The 24,200-nt window shown below is 32.0% G+C and overlaps 1 protein-coding gene across 5 annotated transcripts in view; it reads right to left on the bottom strand.

Annotated features, from left to right (window-relative positions):
• Positions 1–24,200, bottom strand: part of LOC118200409 (uncharacterized) — a 56,434-nt gene that overhangs the window by 14,673 nt on the left and 17,561 nt on the right. For 4 of the 5 annotated variants that reach the window (XM_085808195.1, XM_085808210.1, XM_085808219.1 and 1 more), the window contains exons 3-7: positions 18,358–18,429; positions 18,005–18,104; positions 15,776–15,843; positions 8,744–8,813; positions 2,678–2,875 (exon numbers count right to left, since the gene is read on the bottom strand). In XM_085808195.1, coding sequence (XP_085664321.1) covers positions 2,678–2,875; positions 8,744–8,813; positions 15,776–15,843; positions 18,005–18,104; positions 18,358–18,429 — 508 coding nt within the window. Of the gene's footprint in view, positions 1–2,677; positions 2,876–8,743; positions 8,814–15,775; positions 15,844–18,004; positions 18,105–18,357; positions 18,430–21,496; positions 21,613–24,200 lie in introns of those variants that run through there. The other variant, XM_085808226.1, reaches the window with a different exon arrangement.

Below are 24,200 nucleotides of genomic sequence, written 5' to 3'. Positions count from 1 at the left end.
GTTGATGTCAAATTTGTGCAATTCTCCGCTGTTTTTCCAGACATGCACAACAACAAGTTTGTGTGTGATGCCAAATTTATACAATTTTGATTTCTCAAGCAAAAATGATTCACATGATTTTGTTTGAATAAAAATCAATGATAAAGACATTCATTTTTTGCAACTGGTCAGTTATTCATGCATTTAATAATTTTTCCATTTCATGAATTGTTCCAATTTCTCATTTAGTAATAACCATTAAGTGAATTGAAGCAGATCCTTTTATTGCATTGCAAACTCTTCCTTTGTCACTGAAAATAGAAGATATAATGGAATGAGCTAGCGTCAAATCGTACAGTTACATTAGCTTTTTTCTACCTTCTTACTGCTTATTATATTATTCTTCTTAATTGCCAATATGCCTAAATTAATCATTTAGATTAATTAATCACACAATTGTATAAACATGAGAGAACTGATCTACTACAAAAGCTGATATGCATGTGCGAACAGAATGGTGAAGTATATGACTGCAGGTGTGAGCAGTTGCACAGTATTGCCAAATCTAATAAAATGCCAAATTCATATCTCTCACTTCAACACTTTATTTAACTTTTTTGAGTAAGAATTGTTGACAGAATGTGCTCTTACAAAAATCGTCATTAAGTCTGTTAGATTTCAGTTGTATAAGTCTAAGTTGATGACTACCTACACTTCCAATTATAAAAATGTTTTAAATGATGCTAATATCCAAGTTTGGCTTTTTTTTTTCCCCTATTTTGAAAAAGGTTATTTTTATAAGAATTACAAAATTTATCTTTTTGTAAGTTACTCTTGTTCTTATGTTTAGGAAAATTTCTTTTTGTGGGCACACTGTACGAAAAATAAAACGTTTAACTCCCATATGACAAAAATTTACTGATATATTTAATTTCAAAATTTAGAATAACTGATGTTATTTTCAACTGGCTCTGAAGAGTTGGTTAGTATATAAATTAAAACATCAAGGTTTATCCCCTCCCCTTAAATGTTATTCAATGACATGCTGTTTTAATTTACCAGTGATTAACATTCTTTAATTTATACTTTGTTACAACAGGTTACGGAGAGAATTTTCGCACAAGTAATTTACAGGTCTTCAAACACTAAAAATACATTAATACTTTCATGAATTTTTATTACCTTTTTCTACATAGACTTTTAGTTACATATAGAAGCAAACATTTTCCTTTTCTATTTGTGTACAACCCTTGAATATAAACTCTTTAAACTTTAAAATGAAATATTTTTAGTCAATTTTTGTCAAATGGGAGTTACTTTTTTTTTTTTTTTTTTTTTTTTTAACAATGAGTCTAAAATTTTCCTGAATGTAAGTATAGCATCCAGAGGAGAAAATTTTAAAAAGTTAGATATTGTAATTTTCACAAAAACTGACTTTTTAATTTAAAAATTCCAAAACAAATATTTGCATCACTTAAAACATTTTTGTAGGTCAAAGTATATGTTTACTGATTATTGCTGTGAAAGTCCCAGGGCACAGTGTATAATAAATATAATTATTGGTACTACTTTAAATGCTTAGGAAATCGAAAAGCACTGATCATCTGGTAACTGAGATGTATCATAAAAAAAGCTTTTTAAGGTTTAAAATAAATAGTATACAATATACAGTTTAAAATTAGGTTTAAATAAAAAATAATTAAATTAACATAGACTGCCAGCTCTCTTTCTAAAAAAGGTCCATTTTGCATTTCTTTCAAATGTGCAAAAATATGACATCATTAATTCAAGCACATTTTGTTCAACCATATAATTTAACAGAATTTCTATGCATTTGAATGCCATAATATAGATATCCGAATTATTTCACCTTCATATTCATTTCTCTCTTTGCACTCTTCTTCTAGCTCTTGCTTCTACTGAATCACTGCATCCAGAATATATTCATGTGATAAATCCTATGATTGTTGTTATTCTTATGTTTTCTATCTTCCTGGTTTGTGCTTTCTTCACGATACTTTTTAACCGTTAAACATGAAATAAAATTTCAGTGGGATAAATACTGGTATTTTTACTTGAAGAAACTCTTGGCTTCTTGATAGCATCAAAAATGATTTCTCCTACCACCAACACAGATTAAATTTTAAATTCACATATAAGCCACAGCAATGTGACCGTAATGCATTACAAAGAAGACTGTTAGTTTGAGACTTTTTTGTGGAAATGATCAAAAGAGCATATTTACAACATAACAAACAAAAAAGAAGACTGATATAACTTTACAGAACTACACAGCATGCATATTATTCATAACTATCAATAGAAATTGTAAACATATTTTTCTATTTCTGCTAATAGCTAGGAAGTCCATATTTTGCTAAATAAGATTAAAACTAAAAACTTATTATAAAACATTCTAGGTAGAATCTAAAAGTGTACTAATATCTTTTAAACAAACAACTAGAAAAATAGCAACTAACTTATATTAAATCATTAAAATTATCAAAATAGTTTTACGAGGCATTATTAAAAATAGGAAGAGAAATCTACAACTAGTATGTACTAGCAATTAGCACATGGAACTGTTAATCAGATAAATTATTTACTAATTAGGTATTTTGCACGTATGCATTTTATTTAAAATATCACCATTGTTTGAAGAAAATTAAAACTTACTGAAATTTAAATCATAACTCACTTGAAAATTTGATGTCCCAGCTTCAGTATTGTTCTCATTATTTTCCAATGCATTCTTTGAATATCTAGCTAAACAGTGTGAATGGAAATAATGATAACACTCCGTCCTCGTAAATACATCTTGCTCATTAAAACCATAAAGACAGATAGCACATTCTCCACTAGGACGATTTTCAGCAGTTAAATGTTCTTTGGCAGCCTTTAAAGAATTGATTAAAATTATATATTAAATTAAATATATATTTACCTAAACATTCAAAATAAAAAATTATGAGCCTAAAAATCTGGAACTAAACATTTTAACAGAGAACAGATCCCAAATATTTTTTACATATTTTTTGTTATATGATTTACACAAGAAATTTTAAAACTGTTACTTTTAAAACTGTTACTGTTTAAACTTTGCATGTCAGGTAGATGAAGTAAATTTTATAAAGTATTTTTTAAATTTGCTTCTGGGCTCTTCTCTTATCCGCACTGATAATGCTAAAAAAGTATTGTCATTCGGAAAGTTCTGCGGTTTTTCAAATTGAAGCACGTGTTCTGATTATTTTATTACTGCTAATAGGGTAACCTTGATCAAAGGTAATGTTTAAATATGTTCTGCTTATGTTTCATAATTCTAGCATATGTTGTAGCACAATTTTGTCCATACACATTTCAATCTCGCAGATTAATGCTCACTCTGAACAACCATCCACAGTACACAAGCTATTATCGCATAAAATTTAAGTTACACAAAACAGGAACTATGAGGCAGAACAAAACATTGCAAAATGAACAGTACATAATCATTTGAACAACACTGTGTACACAAGCTGCTACACTATCTGGCCAAAACTATCCGGACACCCAAGTGGTACGTACTCCCGAGAGTCCTCAGACATATATTAATATGGTGTTGGTCGCCCTTTTGCATAGATGACCCGCAATTTTTAATAGATGGAAATAGGAATTGACTTCCAGGCATCCGTCATAACTGAAGTGAGTGCTGGCAGTAAGGATGTCGATTTGGCTGACTATATAATCTGCATCTGCATTCTAATTCATCCCAAAGGTGTTTTACAGGATTTATATCAGGGTTCTGAGAAAGGCAGTCCCGTTTTTGAACATCCATTTCCTCAAACCATGGCTGCACAAGTGAACACATACAATGTGTGAATGGAGCAGTTATCCAGCTGGAAGAGAAATGGGCCTTCCCCAAAATACTGCCATAGAGTTGTGAGAGCAGTGCTGTTCAGACCTCTCAGACATATACCTCTCAGTCCATATACCTCTCAGACAGAATGAACACATACCTGAGTTCATGTTTCCAACCACAGGTACTAAGGAACCCAGGCCAAACCCTGAAGAACACCGCCACACCATTATGCTGTCACCACCAAACGTTACAGTCAGCCCAATGCAATCACTTAAGAAGTACTTGTCATGCATCCGCCAAACCCATACGCGTCCATCGGACTGCCAGATTGTAAAGTGAGATTATCACTCCACAGAACATTTTTCCACATGCCCACAGTCCAATGACAGTCAGCTTTGCAATCACTGCAATCACTGCTTCACATTCTGTGGAGTTATGTTATGCTTATCAGCAGCTGCACGACTATGGAATCCAAGGTTTTAGTAACGATGAACAGTCCTGCTGCTAGTACTAATGCTTGATAAATTTCAACCAACGAAGACATGCAATTTTGTTTCACTACTCTTTTCAGAGTTCTACAGCTGTGTTCCCTACCCCATCTGCCACTTTGTTTTTCAGCAGTTTCATTGCCTCCACATTTCTACTTCATAATTACATCACTGAAAGTGAATTTTGGCTTTTGCAGAATGTCCAAAATTCCCCGAGCTGATTTCCTACAAAGGTGGCATCCCATAATACTGCCACGATCAAAATCACTACGCTCCTTTGACTTACTCATTGTCTCACAAATGCATAAACATGACCTGACAAACCACTACCAACACTTTTATAGCTTTTGGTCAGAGGTGTAACTAGGGTTTTCAGCACCCGGTGACAACTGAAGATTTTGCACCCCTTTCTCTGTGTCAAGAATGGAAAACATTTCATTCAAAAATTTCGTAACATCAATTTGGTGCCCCCTGAATGCTGCGCCCGGGGACAGATGTACCCCCTTGCCCCACCCTAGCTATGCCACTGCTTTTGGTTATGCATCAAATTACATCACCCGCCAGATTTACTTCTTTAGTGGGGTGTTCGGATACTTTTGGCCAGATAGTGTACGAATATAATTCAAGTTTCAGCACATGATTATTTTCTGAAAAGAACTTCCTTTTTTAAAATAGCTCATTCCTGAAGATGAGAAGTGAAGAAAAAGTGCCCAGAATTGATCATTTACCAAGTTGTCTTCTATGACGACAATGCTTAGACCACATTTGGATGAATGTCAGACAAAGACTTATTGAGTAACTAAGACATTTTGTCTCACCAACCACATTTACTACATTTGTCCCCTCTTCAAATTTCTTCAAAATTCTAAGCAGCCAAGAGTTCACTTCTTTGGAAATTGTCTAACAGCACCTCAATAACTCAAATACACAAATAACTCAAATTTACAAATAAACTTAATGACTTTTTCAAAAAAGAAATTTTCTAACTACAGCAGAAATGGCAAAAAGTCATAGAACAAAATGGTACTTTTGCAATTCAATGGAATCTTGTTTTTTTTATTGCTTCACTTGTATTTATCATTAAAAAACTGCAGAACGTTCCGTATGACACGATTTTCAGCTAATAAAAATATTCACAAGGCTACCCATTGAAAATTAAATATTAGTAATTTCCATAACAAGTTTAAAAAATCCTGCTTTTTAATACTAAAAATTGAGTAAAATCCATACAATTTCTGCATAGTTTAAAAGAGAAAAAGTCTTTTCAAACATACATCAGAGTAGGAAAATGTTTTTTTTCCAATTCATATGAATGGTAACTGAAAACATCAAATGCAAAATATATATATAATAAATAAATAAAATCTTTCTCATTACCAGCTTTCCTGGCAAAAAGTTGTGAAAAAATTCATGAGGCAAAGTAATATGTCACTCTGACAACACATTTAGTTATGTGGCAACTCACAAAGCTGCTGAAAAGTATTTATGTGACAACCCTGGTATATGCATAGCATGTCTGTTTTGAATCGTGGGCAATGAAGAGGTGGTACACTGCCAAATTTGTGCAATTTGCAGATACTTTTTTAAGTGAAAACTAGTTGCTACATATATAATAACAGCAGCAGAAAAAGGAAAGACAAGTATTTTTTATAGATGTTACTTGCTTTTTTCATTTTATCAACTGATTGCTCATGTTTAATTCATCACCATTTTGAAAATGACTGTTGCATTTTATGCATTACCTTGGTGAAATACCAGGCATCAGTGAATTCATGAATGCTCTCCAAAGTCACCAACAATTTTCTGACATTTCAGAAAGGCTGTGAATCATCAAAAAGTACAAATGCTTTAAAAAATTATTTTTAAAACTCATAATTTTTAATTAAAATGATTTACATATATATTTTAATTATTAATAATTTAGTTTTTTATCATTATTATTTTTCCTAAATCTGAATAAAGCACGAGAAAATAAAACTACATATAATTACCACGTACTCGTAGAGATATTAGATTTATTCTGACACAGGAAGCATGAAAACTCAGCAATGCCTTGACAGGATTAAAAAAACAAACTTCATAACAGCCACCTAAAGACGCTTCTAGCTATATAACAACAGCATGCAGCAAGGAAGTACGAAATTCCTTACATTCTCCCCCACCCACCCCTTCCCAGACAGGTTCCCTATATATGCATTCCCTGTGAATGTCTCTCACAGCCGGACAGACATCCCACCGATGCATCACTGGAGAGTGAGCGTACGGAACGGGTGATGCATATACGCATTTTAAGCTAAAATATTTTTTAAAGACCACTAGCAAGCATCTTGTGTCCATTGAATTGAACTGAATATAGTTTTATGATCCTGACCTTCAGTTTGATTACATTCTGCATAACTTTGGTGTAGCAGGAGAGAAGGGAAAGTGCAATGTAAATAAACAGAGCTTGGCTCTTTAATTTGCACATTCAAACATTTGCGTCTCTGCTATCCATTCAAATCCTTTTTTATCCCCTCTACTATGTCGAGCCTTTTAGAGTTACTATGTGGGGGGGTCTTGCTTTGTGTTACGTTTATCTCTGATATTTCAGGTACTTCCCTTTTAGTTTTGAAAAGCCTTGACTTCAGTTTATTAAGGTCAAGAGGCTCTATTTATCATAAGGATACACTCGCATGATAAATGAGCCAATTAGCAAATACGGATGGGAGTGATGATTAATTTCCTAAAGAGTTAGAGAGCGGTATTTGTAGCGATTCTGATACGAACATTTTTCCAGAGACTGAGCTCACTGAATGCCTGCCTTCCACATCTCACAAAAGATTTTGTTACTTCATTTTGTAAATAATCTTGCTTGTATTTTTTTTACTGATTTTAAAGTTTATTAATATATTTTGTTAATTAAAATTTTGTAAAAATTTAAATAGTGCTTCCCAAAATTATTTCTTAATCTGCCCAACATGAGATAACTCGTATTAGCGCTCTTCTTCAGGGCACCCTATATGAGTTATCTCGTAGTTTCTTCAATTGCCACTTTTGCACCACTATGAGTTACTTACTCACTTAGCGCTTGTTTTAGCTGTATCGAGGTGACAAGTCGAAGCATGCCTGTACGAATCAACTCGTATTGGGCTTCTGCGAAGAGCTTTGTCCAACAAAAGCCGACTACGAGATAATTCGTTGGACCCTTTTTTCTACAAAAAAAAAAAAAAAAAAAAAAAAAAAACCTGAAAACTTTTTAATGATTGTTATGAATCATAATTAGTATTTTTAATAATATAATATGATTAAATCGATTTGGCTTCTCAGACCGGAATCCGAAAAAAACCGTGGTAGTCAACGTGTTAATATATATTTTCATACATAGTAAAGGAAAAAGATTATTAAATGTTAATTTAAACATAAATGATAGCTTAAGTAATAATCTAAAATAATATTAAATATTATGATGCTAAGATTTAAACTTGTGTGTGAATTTTCTTCTAAAGTTAGGCTTAGCGACACAAAAAGCTTACCCTGTGGGACGATTCCTTTCGATTACCATCCGTGCTGAGGCAATGTCTTAAACAATGATGCACCATCTCAAAAGGGTTAAAGCGCAACTGGGAAGTAGGAGAATCAGTCACCAAACCCAAGTTGTGACAAATGATCGTCAACCATATTTTAGTTCGGGCACTACTTGTAGGTTTATTTCAGAACAGGAAACATATAAAATTAGCAATGCCCTAGCCAAGATTCAAATTCTGGACCTCTCAATGCTGTAAGTGCTTTCAATTATGCCATGAAAGTATACAGTAAGGAAAAAGAAAATTCCTTAGAAAAAAATATAGGAATCTTCCCTTTTTTATTCATAAGTTTAACATAAATATTGTTTTAAATAATATTAAATGATTTACAATCAATGCAGTGATTAAATTTGCATTTTGCAGAGATAGAAAAGGTACAATTGAAAAATTATATGACCTTCAACAAATTTAATGCAATATTTAAAAAATTCCTGTGGAATTTCATTAAAATACCCTATTAATATATTCAAGTTCTCTGCCTTAATTCTTCACAAAATGCCTGAAGAATTTTAAAATAAATAAGAAGAAAAGTAACACAATGGTAACCTGCACATGCACACACGCACACACACACACAAAAAAAAAAAAAGTCTTAATAAAGATTATTTTCTAACACCTCGTTTTTAGTTGCATATAATGCTTCAATAGCTTCATCTATAAAAAAATAACTTTTAATAATAAATCACAAAAAGGTATTATATTTTAACTATTTTTACATAAACTTTTATAAAATATATTTACATATTTTGTGAAATCAAAAATTTTGACTGCCTCTCATAGTATGTCTAATAGAAAAAATTTACTCAAAAAATAATATAGTACATTCACACAAAAATATACTGCATATATTAAAAGGAGCCAATCATAATCCTTACCTCAATCATTTCAAAAAGCATTGAGTTGCCCTTTTTCTTTTCAGCTATCGATAGTAAATCATCAGTAATGCTGCAATTTTAAGATAATGCATTACTTAACAATATACAGAAGATTAAAAAAAAATCACAGTTTTTATAAAGGTTTTTCCAGTGTCTCTAAAGTGTTAATTAAAAATTGTATGAAACTGTTATTCTCTACAACTTGTCTCTACTAAAGATGGGCAAAACTGCTCCTTTACGGGAACAGATCACAACCGTTTGCTCACTGAAGTGAGTCAATTCTTTTTAAGGATTCACCGCTCACTAACAATGACCTCGATGTTCAAAATAGGCATGGATCAAGAGCAGTGTGCAAAGATAGGCGAAGAGCAGAAAGAATTGAACAAGGATCAGAATCGCTGGAATCAACTCAACCAAACCACTCCTTCTTTGGACTGATTTTTCAATTGTACTTTTGAGCTTCCCTAAAAAAGCTTTTCTACATAGAACAGCTACACAATTCTGGAATAAAAAAATTCTAAAAGATTTAAAAAAAATAATGAAAACTAAACTCAATTTTGTTACCAAATACTGCTCAATGTTCTTCTAATTAGTAGTGTCCACATTATGTTTTGTAACCTTGAAAAAATACATTAGATGGAAAAATTCATGTTTATAAATATATACAAATTCTAAAGAAGATTAAAGAGAAATTCACAGCTCTTAATTGCAAGACACTGGTAAATTAAATTAATAAATAAAAATAGAATTTACTGTTTTACATAAATTGTATAAAAAGGTAATATCTAATATACATAGCTATACTATGACACAACATTCACAGAATCGAAATGAACCTCAAAGGAACAGCTTCGATAATCAGATCTGCAGACACAGCAGGAACAATGAAAATCACAACACCAAGGAACCCAGATTCTACGACTATTGCCAGAGTGCCGACAGCTGGGTATCCGAGAAACTAGTTCCTATAATATACATACTTTAAACAGACCTTCACACTGCCAGAAGGGAAAAAAAAAAGCCCAATCCATTTGCAAAGGGGGGGGGGAGTTCTGCTGAGATGCATCGGTTTATTTAATGTTTTGTTTTTTAAATACTAGTTGGAACCTAAGCAAACCAAAAGCACACATATACGCATATACACACATAAAAAATACATAGTATACACACATAAAAAATAGGTCAGAGATGTTACCAGTAAATAATAAAGGAAAGAATGCTAGTTTACATTAAGAGGAAATCAAATTTTTTGGCATGCTTCCAAAGAACTGCTCTTGGTGAACTGTTAAAGAATTGTTCTTTCATTTTCACCGGAATGATAATCAATCATTAAGTGAATCGGTTCTGAAGCAGATTGTCCATCTCTAGTCCCTTCCACACTAATTATGCTTATTAAGAAAGCAAGTGACTTGTCTCAAACTGATTCCCTATTCTTATCCTCACACATTCAGCAGTTGTTGTCAATTTACACAGTGCAAACAAAAAAAATGGGGCAGTTTTATATCCCCCCATTCTACTAGGTCGATTGACAAAATTCAAATTGTGCTTTCCATGTCTCGAAAGCGGGACTTAGAATACATATTAGATTTATATATAGCTTTGTTCTAACATATGTATTTTGACAAAAATCCGACTTTTTCTGAAACAACATACCAATTTTTTTCCATATTTCGATTCTACGACTCATATTATGCCTAGATATTAAATTTTGTAATTTTTGGCGAGAAATTTACGGAGAAATTTAAAAATTTATCCTTGAAATTTTTTTTTTTTAATTTGCATCAAGAATAATTTCAAATAATTTTAACAAAGTGCGTAAGCCACATTTTTGTTATTATTACTTATAATAAATACGCTGAATTTCAAATGTGCCAAAATGCAAATTCATGTATATCTTAGGAAATTTTGAATAAAAGACTAATTTTTTGCAGGTAATGGTGATGGTAAAAATTTTATAGGTTATAATTCATTTTTTTTTTTTTTTTTTTTTTTTTTTTTTTTGAAAAATTTATAAAAATTACTTTAGAATACAAATTTTAAACATAAATCATAAAAAACAGTGAATTTTATTTGGAATGAAACTAAATTTTGAAACATGAAAGGAAGAATCAAATAAGTTTAATAAAAAAGCGATATTAAAAAATATACATCAAATTCAATTAACATTGAGGAGCTAAAATTTTGAGAGCTAATTTTGTAAAAACTACTTTTGCGATTTTTACAAAACTTGGCAGTTTGGCATAATTTGAGTCGTAAAATCGAAATAGGGAAAAAAATTGGCATGTCATTTCAGAAAAAGTCTGATTTTGCATGAAATACCTGTATTAGAACAATGCCATATATAAATCTGATACATATCCTAAATCGTGCTTTCAAGACATGAAAAATGCAAGTTGAATTTCGTCAATCGGCTCACTAGAACGGAAGATATAGAATTGTCCTCCCCCCCCTCCCGCGCACAGTGTACACTCTGTCACAAAAAATATGCAGCCAGAAGGAAACAAACTACTATACATGAAACTCTACATGTATGTTGTATGTAGTGTATGAGGAGATAAACAAATGACTACAAATTCAGAACAAAAGATCATTTTATTAAAAAGTTCATGCCATGCCATAATCTTTGAAACTGGGCAGTTAATTCACCAATATTCCGGGACGCCTGCAACTGCCTTCCAAGCATATCCCAAACATGCTCTATTGGTGAGAGGTTTGGTGATCTGGCAGGCTACAGTAGTACGTCCTATCCTTAAAGAATCGTGCAGTATGTGCATGAGAGTTGTCTTGCTGATAAGTAGCACCTGGGCAACTTGACACCATAGGCAGTACAACTGGCATTAAAATGCCGTCCACGTAATTGTGAGCCATCATAGTGCCTTGAAGGACAACTAGATGTTGATCATATGTCCCAACAAATCACTCCCCACACTGTTACACCTTGTATAATCGCCGCATGCTGCTCAATAACAAACTGCTGGCTGTGTCCACATGTGTGTGCGTTGGTCATCCGCTCAGAGATTGAATCGGGATTCATCACTGAAGATCACACACCTCCAATCAGTCCCACTCCAGCATGCCCGAGTTCTGTGAAAGACAAATGAATGAATGAATGTTGTGGGGTCAGTGGTAGGCATCTTCATGGATGTCGGCAGAATATACCAGCATCAGCCAGTTGTCTATGAATGGTTTCCCTTGATACCATCAGATGTCTGGAAGGTGGTAAATGGCATCAAATCGATTCTAGTGATGTTGTTGGTGTGAAAATGGCCACGCTTAAGATTGTGCAATACTCACACTCATTTGTGTTCCTGCGACACCCTGACCCTCCACGATGGTAGACTATTGCTTCAGTGATCCATTATCACCAACACCAAGCAACTCCCACATTGCTCCGAACGAGGTGGTGGCTCCGAACGAAGTGGTAACCGAACAAGGCCTGTTCAATCAACTTGCTTCTTATAGACCTTATAAGCCTTTTTTCAAAGTCCGACAATTGTTCATACTGCCACCAGTTATGTCTCAGACGCATCTCTAGTCACAAATAGCCCTACAGCACAAATAAGCATTCTTTTAAACTCTCCATCTATGCGCATCTTATATGCACACAGCGTATTTACCATTGTATCATTAGCATTCAAATTTAAATCATTTGTATATCTCTTACTAGGCTACATTCCTGTCAAGTTTCATGACTGTGACTCATTTTCCTCTGAGTGCACAGATTTTTTTTGTGACAGAGTGTATTTTTATCATACATCTTCTGTCACATAGTTTCATTACATGAGAATTGATTATTGAGACAGTGAAAGATTAAATATACATAAGAATTTAAATATATATTTTAGCAGAATACCACATGCCTGAAAACAACAAATTGCTTCTCTTTAATTTCACAGCAAAGCACATGATACAAAATGCAGTAAAAATTAATATAACATAAACAAGAGTTGTACTAGGAACTTTTCATGAGAAAAATAGGTCATTAAAAATTGTGTATTTTCTAAAATTAGTCTGCAGTTTACACTGAAATTTTTAGAAAAAGATTAATTTTTATCCTCTTTTAGCCTTTATAAAAGAATATATTAATAGGGGGGGAGAAAAGAAAAATCTCTCTTTCTAGAAGAATCTATAACAGCTCCTAGAGGTGAAAAATCCTTGCAGGGATCACAGTCAAGGGTTATATTTTTGATGATATATTGGTGGTTGTTGGGTAATACACAACTACAAGCCATGTTAAAAGATGAAATAAAACTACTATAAAATGAACTAATGCCAGTCACCATCATAATTGTTGCTATGAAAAATAATTATCTATGGACACAAAATCTACATAAATAATATAGTAGGATAGCTTTTTCTTTAAAAATTATACCTAAATAATGGCAGTTCTTACTTAGTTGAAGATTGCAACTTAACTGTATTATTTTTATAGCTTTCAAAGAAATTCTGTGCCTCAGCTGATAAATTATTTTGTAAAAAAATAACAGAGACTTCTACAGCAAAATTACTAGAAGGCACAATTCTTTTAATTTCTTCTCAATTTAACTTCTTGCATCTAGAGCAGGGGTTCTCAACCAGTAGTATGCAAGAGAAAAATAGGTGGTATGCAAAGATGCAAAGTATTTTTAACTATCAAATTCAAAAGTTAATACCTCAACATCCTGATTTTTTCTCTAACACTCGTAAATTTATGCAATCCGAGCTTTGTTCAAGAATGGTGGTGGTAGTACTTTGTAGTGGTGGTACTAAGGTTTTCAACTTTTGTTTAGATGATATACATTAGTCAAAAGGTTGAGAACCGCTGATTTAAAATATGCTTTTCAGGCACAGATAAAGCCGGATATTACACTCAAAGTATTCCTACCAAACATGGGCAAAACTTGGTGTTGGGGCGGAAATGTTCCTTTCGAGCACACCAAAAATTTACTACACTGAACCATTATAATTTACAATTAAATGTCAGATGCACATATTTTCAAGCTTTTAACACTTTGGTACCATCTGATTCATTGCACCCCCAAGAAAAGTTTCCAAATCAATGACATTTTTTAATTGTTGAAAACACTTTTTTGACTATTTTCATGGCTAATAGGTACTTTACTATTCATAAATAATATAAATTAAAAGATTTTCTAAAAAAAAAAAAAAAAAAAAAAAAAAAAAAAACTTAATGAAGGGAGGAAAAATTTAATATATGGCCTATAATATCTACATTTTTATAGCCAGTGAATATTATTTAGCAAATGAAGATTAATTAAACAGCACATAAATCCTTGCGATCAAATGCATAAGCACAATGCATACGTATGATTTGGTTACTGTCACATTTATATTCAAATATACACCTAAAATATGGCAATTTTACTAGTTCAAACCAGGGGTGCAGATAATCATAAAATACCATTATTTCTCTAACAAACCAGATAAAACAATTGCTGTTGATCATGGAAAAAGAAAGCTTAATTTTACAAAGTTGCTTCAAGAGAATTACATACATTGTGTATCTTACATCCATCATCATGTGATAAAAATCAATGTTTGAAATGAAAACTCCTAAATAGGACAGTTTAAAAGGTGGTAAATCTTATTGACAGCCCTAGAAAGCTCTCATTATGATCCAATTTCATTTTATTTTTAAATGTTTAAAGTAAATAAATGGCAAAAAGTGGTTGGTGAACAAAAAGTGGAAAAATAATTTGAACCAATATTGATTTCAAACTACACTACACGAAGAACATAAGATATGTGTACTTTATGAGATCAAGAGATGTTACTCCTTTTCATTGCAGTTTGATGAAATATGGATCAAACTGGTGTAAGTCAGCTTTAAATTTTTAAACAGATAACTCAAACTTTCTAGTCAAGAGGAATTAGTTAACATATGTTCTCTTTAAGCCAGGAAACTACAAAATGAAAGACATATGCAAAACGCTTGAAACGCCTGTGGACAAATTTGAATATTTTGATAAATGTTTGCAATTTTAACAGATATATAGGAGTGATTGTAAAAGATTAACATGTGTAATTTTAACAAGTCCAATATTCCTTTTGGGACAAAATGGAATAAACTGCCCTGCATTACACTTATGCTTACTGTCTTGCATTCCACTTACTTACTATTCCACAAACATGCTTACCTGATAAATTAGTAAATTGGAATGAAAATTTTAAAAGAATAGTCAAAGTTATCAATGTGTCAGGCAGGAATGTGAGAGGAAGTAGAAAGCTTTTTATACTACAACTGTTAAATCAGATAAAACATAGCTAGGGAAAAAAGTTTTAAATTACTAATTTTTCAACATTTGATATTTTTAATGGATATAACAGACAAGTTAAATTAATTCAATATCTTAGGACTAAAACAGACCGACTTACATAGCAGGCTAAAAAAATATGAAAAATGTATCAAGCTATTTTAGAAAAAAAAAATCAATATACTTTTAATGTATTAAAATCTGAAATAAAAATCTTATATATATAGAGAGAGAGAGAATATCATACACAAATTCAAAGCAAATTAATGTTACACTGTTTAATAATCTACGCAAGGACTGGAACTGAAGAACAACCATGTGATTTAAAATTGAACTAAAGCTTATAAAGTGATGTTAAATACTCTCATGTACCACAATGAATACATATTTCACTTAAATATTTACAAATTTTAACTACACATTTAGTTAGCAAAACATTTTAATAATACATCCAACTGCTACTTCATTTTAATCTAAAGGGCTTAAAATTATTTCATTCAGAAATTAGAGATATATCACAGATGTTTCTACAGTTTTCAGATAAATTAGCTAAATTTATAATTTTTTAAATCATCTACAATTATTATTCCCTTCCCCCTTTTTATGCTATTCCACAGTTCACTTCATTTCTTATTTATTTAATAAATGAATATTATTACTAGAAAAATATAAAATTCTTTTAATATAAGTCTGCTAATTTTTGTGTGTAAAAAGAATTTAATTTTACTTTTAATGAGATATAATAATTTATATTTAATTATATCACGTTAAAACTTACCTTCTCAGTTTTTCTTCAGACAAACCTCTCGGATTTCGGATGTTTATTTCTGGTAATTCCTCAGGATACTAAAATTAAAAGGTTTAATAACAGCTCATATAGACTTAAGAAATATCAGTATGATAATAAATTTTCTACTACAATTCCATTAAAATAGCATCAGCTTAAGATGCACCCTTTTTTTTTCTGCCAATTGTCATCATGTATAAAATTATGAAATAATAATAGAGTTCAAAAGGGGGGAAATAGTTTTATTACTTAAGAATTTAAAAAAAAAAAAAAAAAAAAAAAGTACATTTTCCGTTAGAGTAGATTGAAGGGTGCCCCTTGGATTATTGCTAAGTTGTTTCATTTATGGTAACCTGAGTAGTTGAATGCTATGGAAACACTATTATGATGTAATTGGTTGCATGATTACAATGTATTTGAATGATGGGATGGATTTTGGATAAAAAGTATGTTATTTTGTGGTTTACACGGTAAAATGGCTGAATGTTGCAAGATTAATTTGAAGTTTCTGTACGACTTGAAACGAAAGGGAAAAAAGCATTAATTGACTGGTGCGTAAATGGAAGTTTACTTAGTTGCCATTATAAGTGTCCTGTTTGTAGGAAGGAAATGCGTACGGTCGAATATCGGAGGATACCTGCACTCCAGAGAATATTTTTGACTCGTGAATTTATGTCGCGATGCCAGTATAGATTCTAGTTCAGATAATTTCAGTGAATTTTTGGATGCTGTTAAGGAATTTTGTTTGACTGAAGACAGGGAAATTTGTAAATAAAGTAAATGGATATTTCCTTTGTGTAGTGATAAGATGAGTTTCCTTTTTTGTGTTATTTCATTGTTTGATTTTAAATGTAGTTTATTGAGATTATATACTTTTTGTTGGCTGCTCCTTAACTTTTTAAGTGAATATTGATCGATGTGTAGATGGAAGTCAAGGGAGTGTGCAAAGCCTAATTCTTGCAATTCTCTGAAATTTTTTTTAAGAGAAACTAGGTCGATGTGTACATGGATACCGAGTTTGTGCAATTCTTTGACTTGTTATTTTGGATTTGTGTAGCAATGACACAACCAAAGCCAAAATAATAAGTCAAAGAATTGCACAAACCAGGTGTTTATGTACTGCTAAAAATAGCCAAGTATTGCCAAGATGCACCCGTAAATATACTTTTACCAATTTTTATTTTTAATTTTTTTAATCTAGAATATTCTACATACAAATAAAAAAATAAAACAAGACGAAATTCAATCTAAACAGGTGGCATAAAATTGTAAACATCATTCAATATTGCAGAAAAATATTTATTTTTTGAATATATCCAATGCCACATAAATTCTATTAAATATGACTCTAAATGTTTGCAAGTAGTGCCTGCCATTTAAAACTGTCCTACAATCACTCCAGAGTTTGAGTATGGCATCCAGTTTCGAGGTCTACAGAATTACAACTGTGATTCACAGTTGAATGTTGACAGACAGAATTTCTTCATTCCTCTTTCCTTTCCAGCAGTCTGAAAATATAATGCTATCATTTGCAATGTTTTCCTGAATGGCTGTCATCAATATTCCAGCACAGTGATTAGAAACAGCAACCAGAAAACATTCTTTGTTTTTGTGGCATAAACCCCTGAATATCCATCGTTCCAGAAGAATGCACCCAACACTTCTAATCTGCATTTGTTTATGGCTGATTTCTAATTGAAATTGGCAAAATTCAATTGACATCAACTCCTAATATCACATATATACAGTACAAATGGCAGTGAGGAATGAAAGATACGAACCTTCAAACCATGTTTTCATTCTCAATCCTATTTTTCCACAGCAAGAACACCATAACAACGCCATATAGGAGCTTTGTTTGAGTCAAAAGTTAACTTCAGCAGATGATTTTGAGAACAAAATTTATTGCTATGAATTATTCCTTTGCCCTGAAATAATCTTATGGCAGCCCTTTTGTCATTAAATAACTGTCAAACTGTGTGATCAAGCTTTATCAAAAAATGTCAAAAACTTAAAAAAATACTAAAAATAACAAGTGATGATATTTCAAACAAAAACTAGAAATCTTGAGCAACAATATTTCAAACGTAAACGTAAGTTCTTGAGCCATGATATTTGGCACAATGTTGGTGCATTTTTAACTGACACCATTCTAACAGAATTATATCAATTCTGCTACAAAGCTATTTAAATTTTAGGGAAATTAAAAATGGCAAGTACCTTTTCTTTTAAAGTAAACTTAAGTGTCATCCTTACATACTGTTCATGAAGATTATCAGCAGTAGCAGGATAAAGATCTATTGATACAGATGTAGAATCCCTATGCAAATAATAAATTTGGTTAATTTTTAGATAATATGACACAATTGAAATTTTTGCAATTTAAGTAAAACTGCAACTTTATTTTAAATATAAAACATAGTAAGATAAATATATGTATTTTTAAACAGAAGAATAAAATGTAGAAATGCTAAATTTATCTTTGCATAACTTTAGTACAAACTCAAATTTTAAAAAATTATATTTTAACTTACTATAAAAGTTAAATAAAAAAACTTTTAAATAAAACTTACAGCTCATCTTTTATTATCGTTATTTCATTTACATATATGGATTGCAGAGCTTCTAATTCAACATCCAAGAAACTAAAAATGAGAATTAAATTACATCACATAAAAACATACGTACATCACTATAATTAAAATCACACATACATGGACAGATATATGCTATTTTCACATTTAATAATTGCACCCTGCATTTTGATGGCTATAATTTTCCAATAAATATCTGGATAACTTTTACAATTATAACCATAGCCATTTTCTGCTAATAGGGTATTTAATCTTGCTCTATTTACTTTCTAGCTATACTTACCCTCCTCCCACCCAAAGTTCAGAACTTGCCAAGTTAGATTCAGAGATCTTAGAACTTGCCAAGTAATAAAAACAGAAGATATTTAATTTCTCAAGTTAATGGCATATGGCTGAATTTAAGTGAAATTATATATTATTCAGGAAAGCACACAATGGAAGGGCAGCATTGATTGCTTTGGATACATAAAAAAAAAATCTAAGAAAAGGAGTAAAGGTACTCTTCTGTTATTGTGATTGGATTCAGAAATGTATGGATGGATGGATGGATGGATGCGTGTATTCATGTATGCTGGTATATATGTACTTACATATGCATACATACATACATTTCTGAATCAAGCCCTGATACCAGAATAAATTTGAAAGGAAAAAAAAATTATATTTACTATGCTCATATGATTTATTCTGTTAGAACCTGAGTAATCAGTTACATATCTGCATCAGCAAGACATATTTGCTGCCAAATTGTCACCAGATAGTAGAAATACCACAGAAATTTCGGGTACAATATAAATGTTATTGATATTTTCAGAATTTAAATCTCTATATATGTACATTGCTTTTTGGGAAGTACTCCTAAATCTGAGTATCATACAGAAGAAAGTCGGTGTAATTTTAATTATGGTACTAGTTGTAGTAATAGTAACATTGCTTTCATGTTTGGACCATATTTTTTATGAACATGTGAATGGACATTATATTTATAATACTGTAAATGTTATTAATATCTCAGCTGAAAGAGAAGGGAATCATGGCTCATACATGGGATGCTCATACAGCACGATAGGACTCCATCTCATTTTCATTAATGAGCAGATTCCAGGCTGCTGGACTGTGAGTTTCTCCAAGATCTCCATCTGTATTAAAATGATCCGCATGAAGCCTGAACCTTTCAACACAGATAATTAATTCACTACAGGGGCTATTTAAGTTAAATGTCTGCTACTGTTGGTAGACATGAATTGTATATAAGAGTAAAGCAAGCATTTTCAAAAGATAACTCAATATTTTTCTTTCGTCGGCACAGGTGATAAAGTCACCAAAAGTGATACAACCACTGCTAAATGGTATATCCCAGCTGGTAAGCTTTTATGGCCACATTTTCAATATAAGATGCAGCCATGTTTTTATCAGTCACGTCTTTTTAATAACACGTCAAAAATGGAATGAAAAACCAAAGAAAATTTGGGATTTGCCCAGAACAGAGAAAGAATCTGTCAAAATCTTTCAAGCGAAAGGCGTTTTACCTAAAATTGCTACTTCTGATATTAATCATGGAATGAAATTGTATTTCGAAGACAAAATTCAGTAGCGCTGCAACCTTACAATTTGCCATAGTAAAAAGAAGTATCTGAAAAGGCACATGGCTTAAGTCATCGAAATTGAGTTTCTTGAAGTGTGTGAAGTTTATTTATGGTTGGAGCAAAGAATTAACTTCAGTTAAATGGTATGAATATCAGTCAGCTGAAAATCGGTCACAGCACAATTGTGGACTGGAATAACTACATGCATGAGGTTTGTGTAATGTAAACAACCTGGTATGAGCACCGAAGTGGATGAAAATATGTTCACAAAGTGCAAAAACAATGTGGGACGGATTCCACCACAGCAGTGAATCAATGGTGGAACTTGCGTGAAATAAACGAATGTTTCCTTGTTAAGCAGCCAAACCAGTTCATGAGCATTACATTAGAAGCATTTAAGGAAAATATCGAAAAAGGAACTATGATATATTCAGATTCGTGGAAATCGTACTACACTGAAAAACTGGAAGAGGAAAGTTTCGAACATTTCAAAGTGAACTATAAATATCATTTTTTTTATCAGGAAACTGGAACACACACACAAACTATAGAAAGACTATGAGGTAGGGAAAATGAGAAACACAGAAGAACGGTGCACATCATCATTTGAAAAGTTATCTCATGGAATTTATTTGGAGAAGGAAAACGAAAGATTTGAAAAAATTTTAAACAACACTAAAATGTTTATGATTCTAAAGCAAAAAATTCTTAGAACTAACATTTGTTAACATATTTTTATGTGTATACTATGTGTTGTTGCTAATAAAATCTGCTTAGCAAGATTTTGCATAAGCGAAATGGAAAAGTACCAATAACTCTTCAGATGTTCTGCAACTTTTGAACAGGGTTCGTACACATTTCTGCACATGAAAATTAAGTACTTTTAAGGGCTTTTAAAGACCATCAATGAAAAAAATTAAGAACCTATGAGCAAACCAGAACTGAATAAATGCAATTAAAAATATTATCTATGCCTGAATTTTTGGAATACCATCCTAAAAATAAAATAGATCCCTAAGTAGTATGTATTATTACTAAACATGAATTACCGTAATTTCGCACGTATAGTCCGCACCATCGTATAGTCCGCACCACCGGATAGTCCGCGGACTATACGTCCGAAATTACGTTTTTTTAATACGGCAATATTCCCATGCTTTTTAAACACATCCTTTTGTTTGCGCAAATTTCTCACCGCTTTCTTGTCCACTTCAAAATAACGGAGTAAAATCCTAGTATACGGTGCAGCCTTGGCGCGACTTTGAAAATTATCGCCAACACCAAAAATGATCCAAAGAACGTCTATATATATACTATACACGCATAGTATATATACTATATACATAGTATATACTATGTTTAACTATATATTTTCTTTGAATGACCCGTTAACTACTCATCGTGTATGTCCCGTTTTTACTGCTCATCTTAAAGTCGCCAAAAGTAGTCAAATCCCGTGTGCACCAGGTACTAGGATTAAACCAATAACGGCCCGCTTCTCTAGTTCCATCTTTTTCAGTTTTCTCAACTACCTCTCAGCAGTAAATCTCCGGCGATGTTTCATCAACGTTAGCGAAGATGAAAGACAAAATACGAAAACAAAATACTGTGCAACATGCTATCCTCGTGATAAGTGGTAATGAAATGTGACCTTCGACTCCACTCACTCGGTGTTGCCAAACCACGCTATAAGTAAACGAATCACGCTTTTTTTTTTCGTACTCCAGGTACTTGCTACTATGGCTCCTATAAACCGAGTTGACGCATCAACTACTTTTCCCCCTCCCGGCAGTTGTGCTAAAGCAGTGCGAAGGATACTTGGAATCTCACGCTTTTTTTATATTTGATCATCGGCAGTTCACGACAGCGTGTTTTTTAAATTTCAACAATTTTAACCGTGAACAACCAGCGTATTATCCGCACTGGTGGATAGTCCGCAGCTTCAAAAATTCGCATTTTAAACACAGATAGTCCGCGGACTATATGCGCGAAATTACGGTAATTAACAAGTCTGAGAATAAAATAAACTTTAAGCAATTTATCAAGCATTAAATATCTTACACTTATAACAGCTGGACATATTACTTCAAAGAAGATAAGTGACATTTACGTTTTATTAACAGTTAGCTTTACGTTGATTTCTTGTATGTCTCATTTTGTCACATACTTGGTCAGTCTAGAGGTTTAGTAAATAGCAGGTAGATTTTATGTCAAACGGCATACATTAAAATGAGAAGTAAGATCATAATCAGCATATTCATAACAAAAGACTGAATGTTGTCACCGCTGGTGCTTGCCTAGAGAGAGACCTGCCGATTAGAATAAACTTGAAAGGCCTGATCTATGCACAGTTTGCAAGTGTTGAAAGTTAGTCAAGCTCTGTTTGATGCAGTTAGTGTCGTAGGTTCATGTAGACTTCCAGTGGTTGTAACCCAGTTAATACACTTTAAGGTTCCAATAAGCCATTAAAGCAATCATTTTAAATCTTGCCAGATGCAAAGAATAAATTTTACTTGAATTTTTACATTTTTGTATTTTATCTTTTGACCACAGTGAGTATTAATGAAATGCAATAACTCGCTTTAATATGTAGAGATAATTTTTAAGGGTAAGCAGTTATAAATAATTAAATTAGGTAGTTTGAAAACCTTAAACATTATGGATTTATATGGACACTATCAAATTTTATTTTTTAACAATATTTGTTAAAAAAGCCCCTATTAAAATCAAAATCTAGTAAAATTTCACAGTTTAAAATACATGTAATTTATGACATTGATTCTTAAATGATATTAGGATAATTACACATTAAAAGCTACAAAACATTTATGTTTTGTAACAACAACACTCAACAAAATATTTATCAGTCATTTTAATTGGAAGCCTTCCCAAACATTTGGCTAGTTTATATCGATGTCCTTCTCTTTAATCATCTTTCCCAACAATTACAGATTTGTTTCAATATGCAAACTAATTAATGCTCTTGCTAGTCTCTGTGTGCTTTATCTCCTAACTTGTCAACCTCTCCACAATGTACCTACCTACCTATGAGGGTTTACTTGATCTGCTAAAAGTTAAACAGTCTAAAACCCCCCAACAGACGTGAAGCATATTATTGCTATGTCTGAAAGTAACTACAATATCAAAGGTTTAAATAAGCCTCTTATTTAAAACAAATTTAGAACATAAAGGCATGTTCTGAGCTGTAACAAAATCAATTACAGCTCACGGTGACGTAATTAAACAAGAACAGTCAAATTCAAACTAAAAATGTGGAGTAGTGGTCAAAGATTAAACAACTTAATTTTAATTTAATCTGGTTCAGAAATTCTATCATATGAGGAAATAGAAATGGGAAATTATAGTAAAGGCTGAAATAATAAACAATTTGGTAATTTACATAATAATAACTGCGCATTTCTTTGAAAAATAATTTTCTTTGTGTATTCAGTTTCTTTCTTCAACATGTTTCCTTTTCATTTCAGAATTTTTGGATTTAATTAAGGATTTCTGTTATTCTAAAAAACACTGAATGCATTTAGAATGCATAGAAAAAGCAACTAATTTTATTTCTTTAGTAATATGAACATTTAGAAGAAACATGAAATATATATGGTAAAGGCCGGTTACAGAGCTGATGTGGTAGAATTTAGTGACACAACGAACAACAAAATCTAGAAATGGCAAAACTTTTAGAATTTAGAGCAGGCACTGGAGGCAGAATTTAGAAAGGCAACTAGCAGCAGAATTTAGGATCCACACAGATTGCATCAGGTGAGAAAATGCCTAGTGCCAGCTATGTGTATGATGCGTTAAGACATATTAGATGAATCTTTTAAATTGAACGTTTTTAATTTCTTTATTAATAAAAAAATCCCTTTCTATAATGCCTGCCCAAGTTTTGATATTTTCCATGCTTGAGTCTAGTGAAAAGTACAGAAAATAAAGGAAAAAAATACACGTTAAGATTCTAGTATCAGAAGTAAAACATTCAAATATTATGTTTTCATTGTTCTTCCAGACGTTCTCCAAAAAGTAAGAAATTCATAGCAAACTTTCTGTAAAATACATGCACCAAGTGTTGATACCATGGAGACGTTTTTCATTTTGTCACATATTTCTCGAATCTTCTAGAAGCGTGGGTCTATAAATTTTGCCTTCAAATCCTTCTCCTAATGAAATCCTAATGAAAAATTATCCCTACCAATTCTGTAACAGCAAAAAAAAGAAAGAAAT

The sequence above is a fragment of the Stegodyphus dumicola genome, chromosome 1, assembly GCF_044657685.1.
Source record: "Stegodyphus dumicola isolate Sdum_Otavi_A_Nest chromosome 1, ASM4465768v1".
NCBI classification, from domain to species: Eukaryota; Metazoa; Arthropoda; class Arachnida; order Araneae; family Eresidae; genus Stegodyphus; species Stegodyphus dumicola.
The sequence above is the reverse complement of the archived record's forward strand: the minus strand, read 5'-3'. Positions and strand labels throughout refer to the sequence as shown.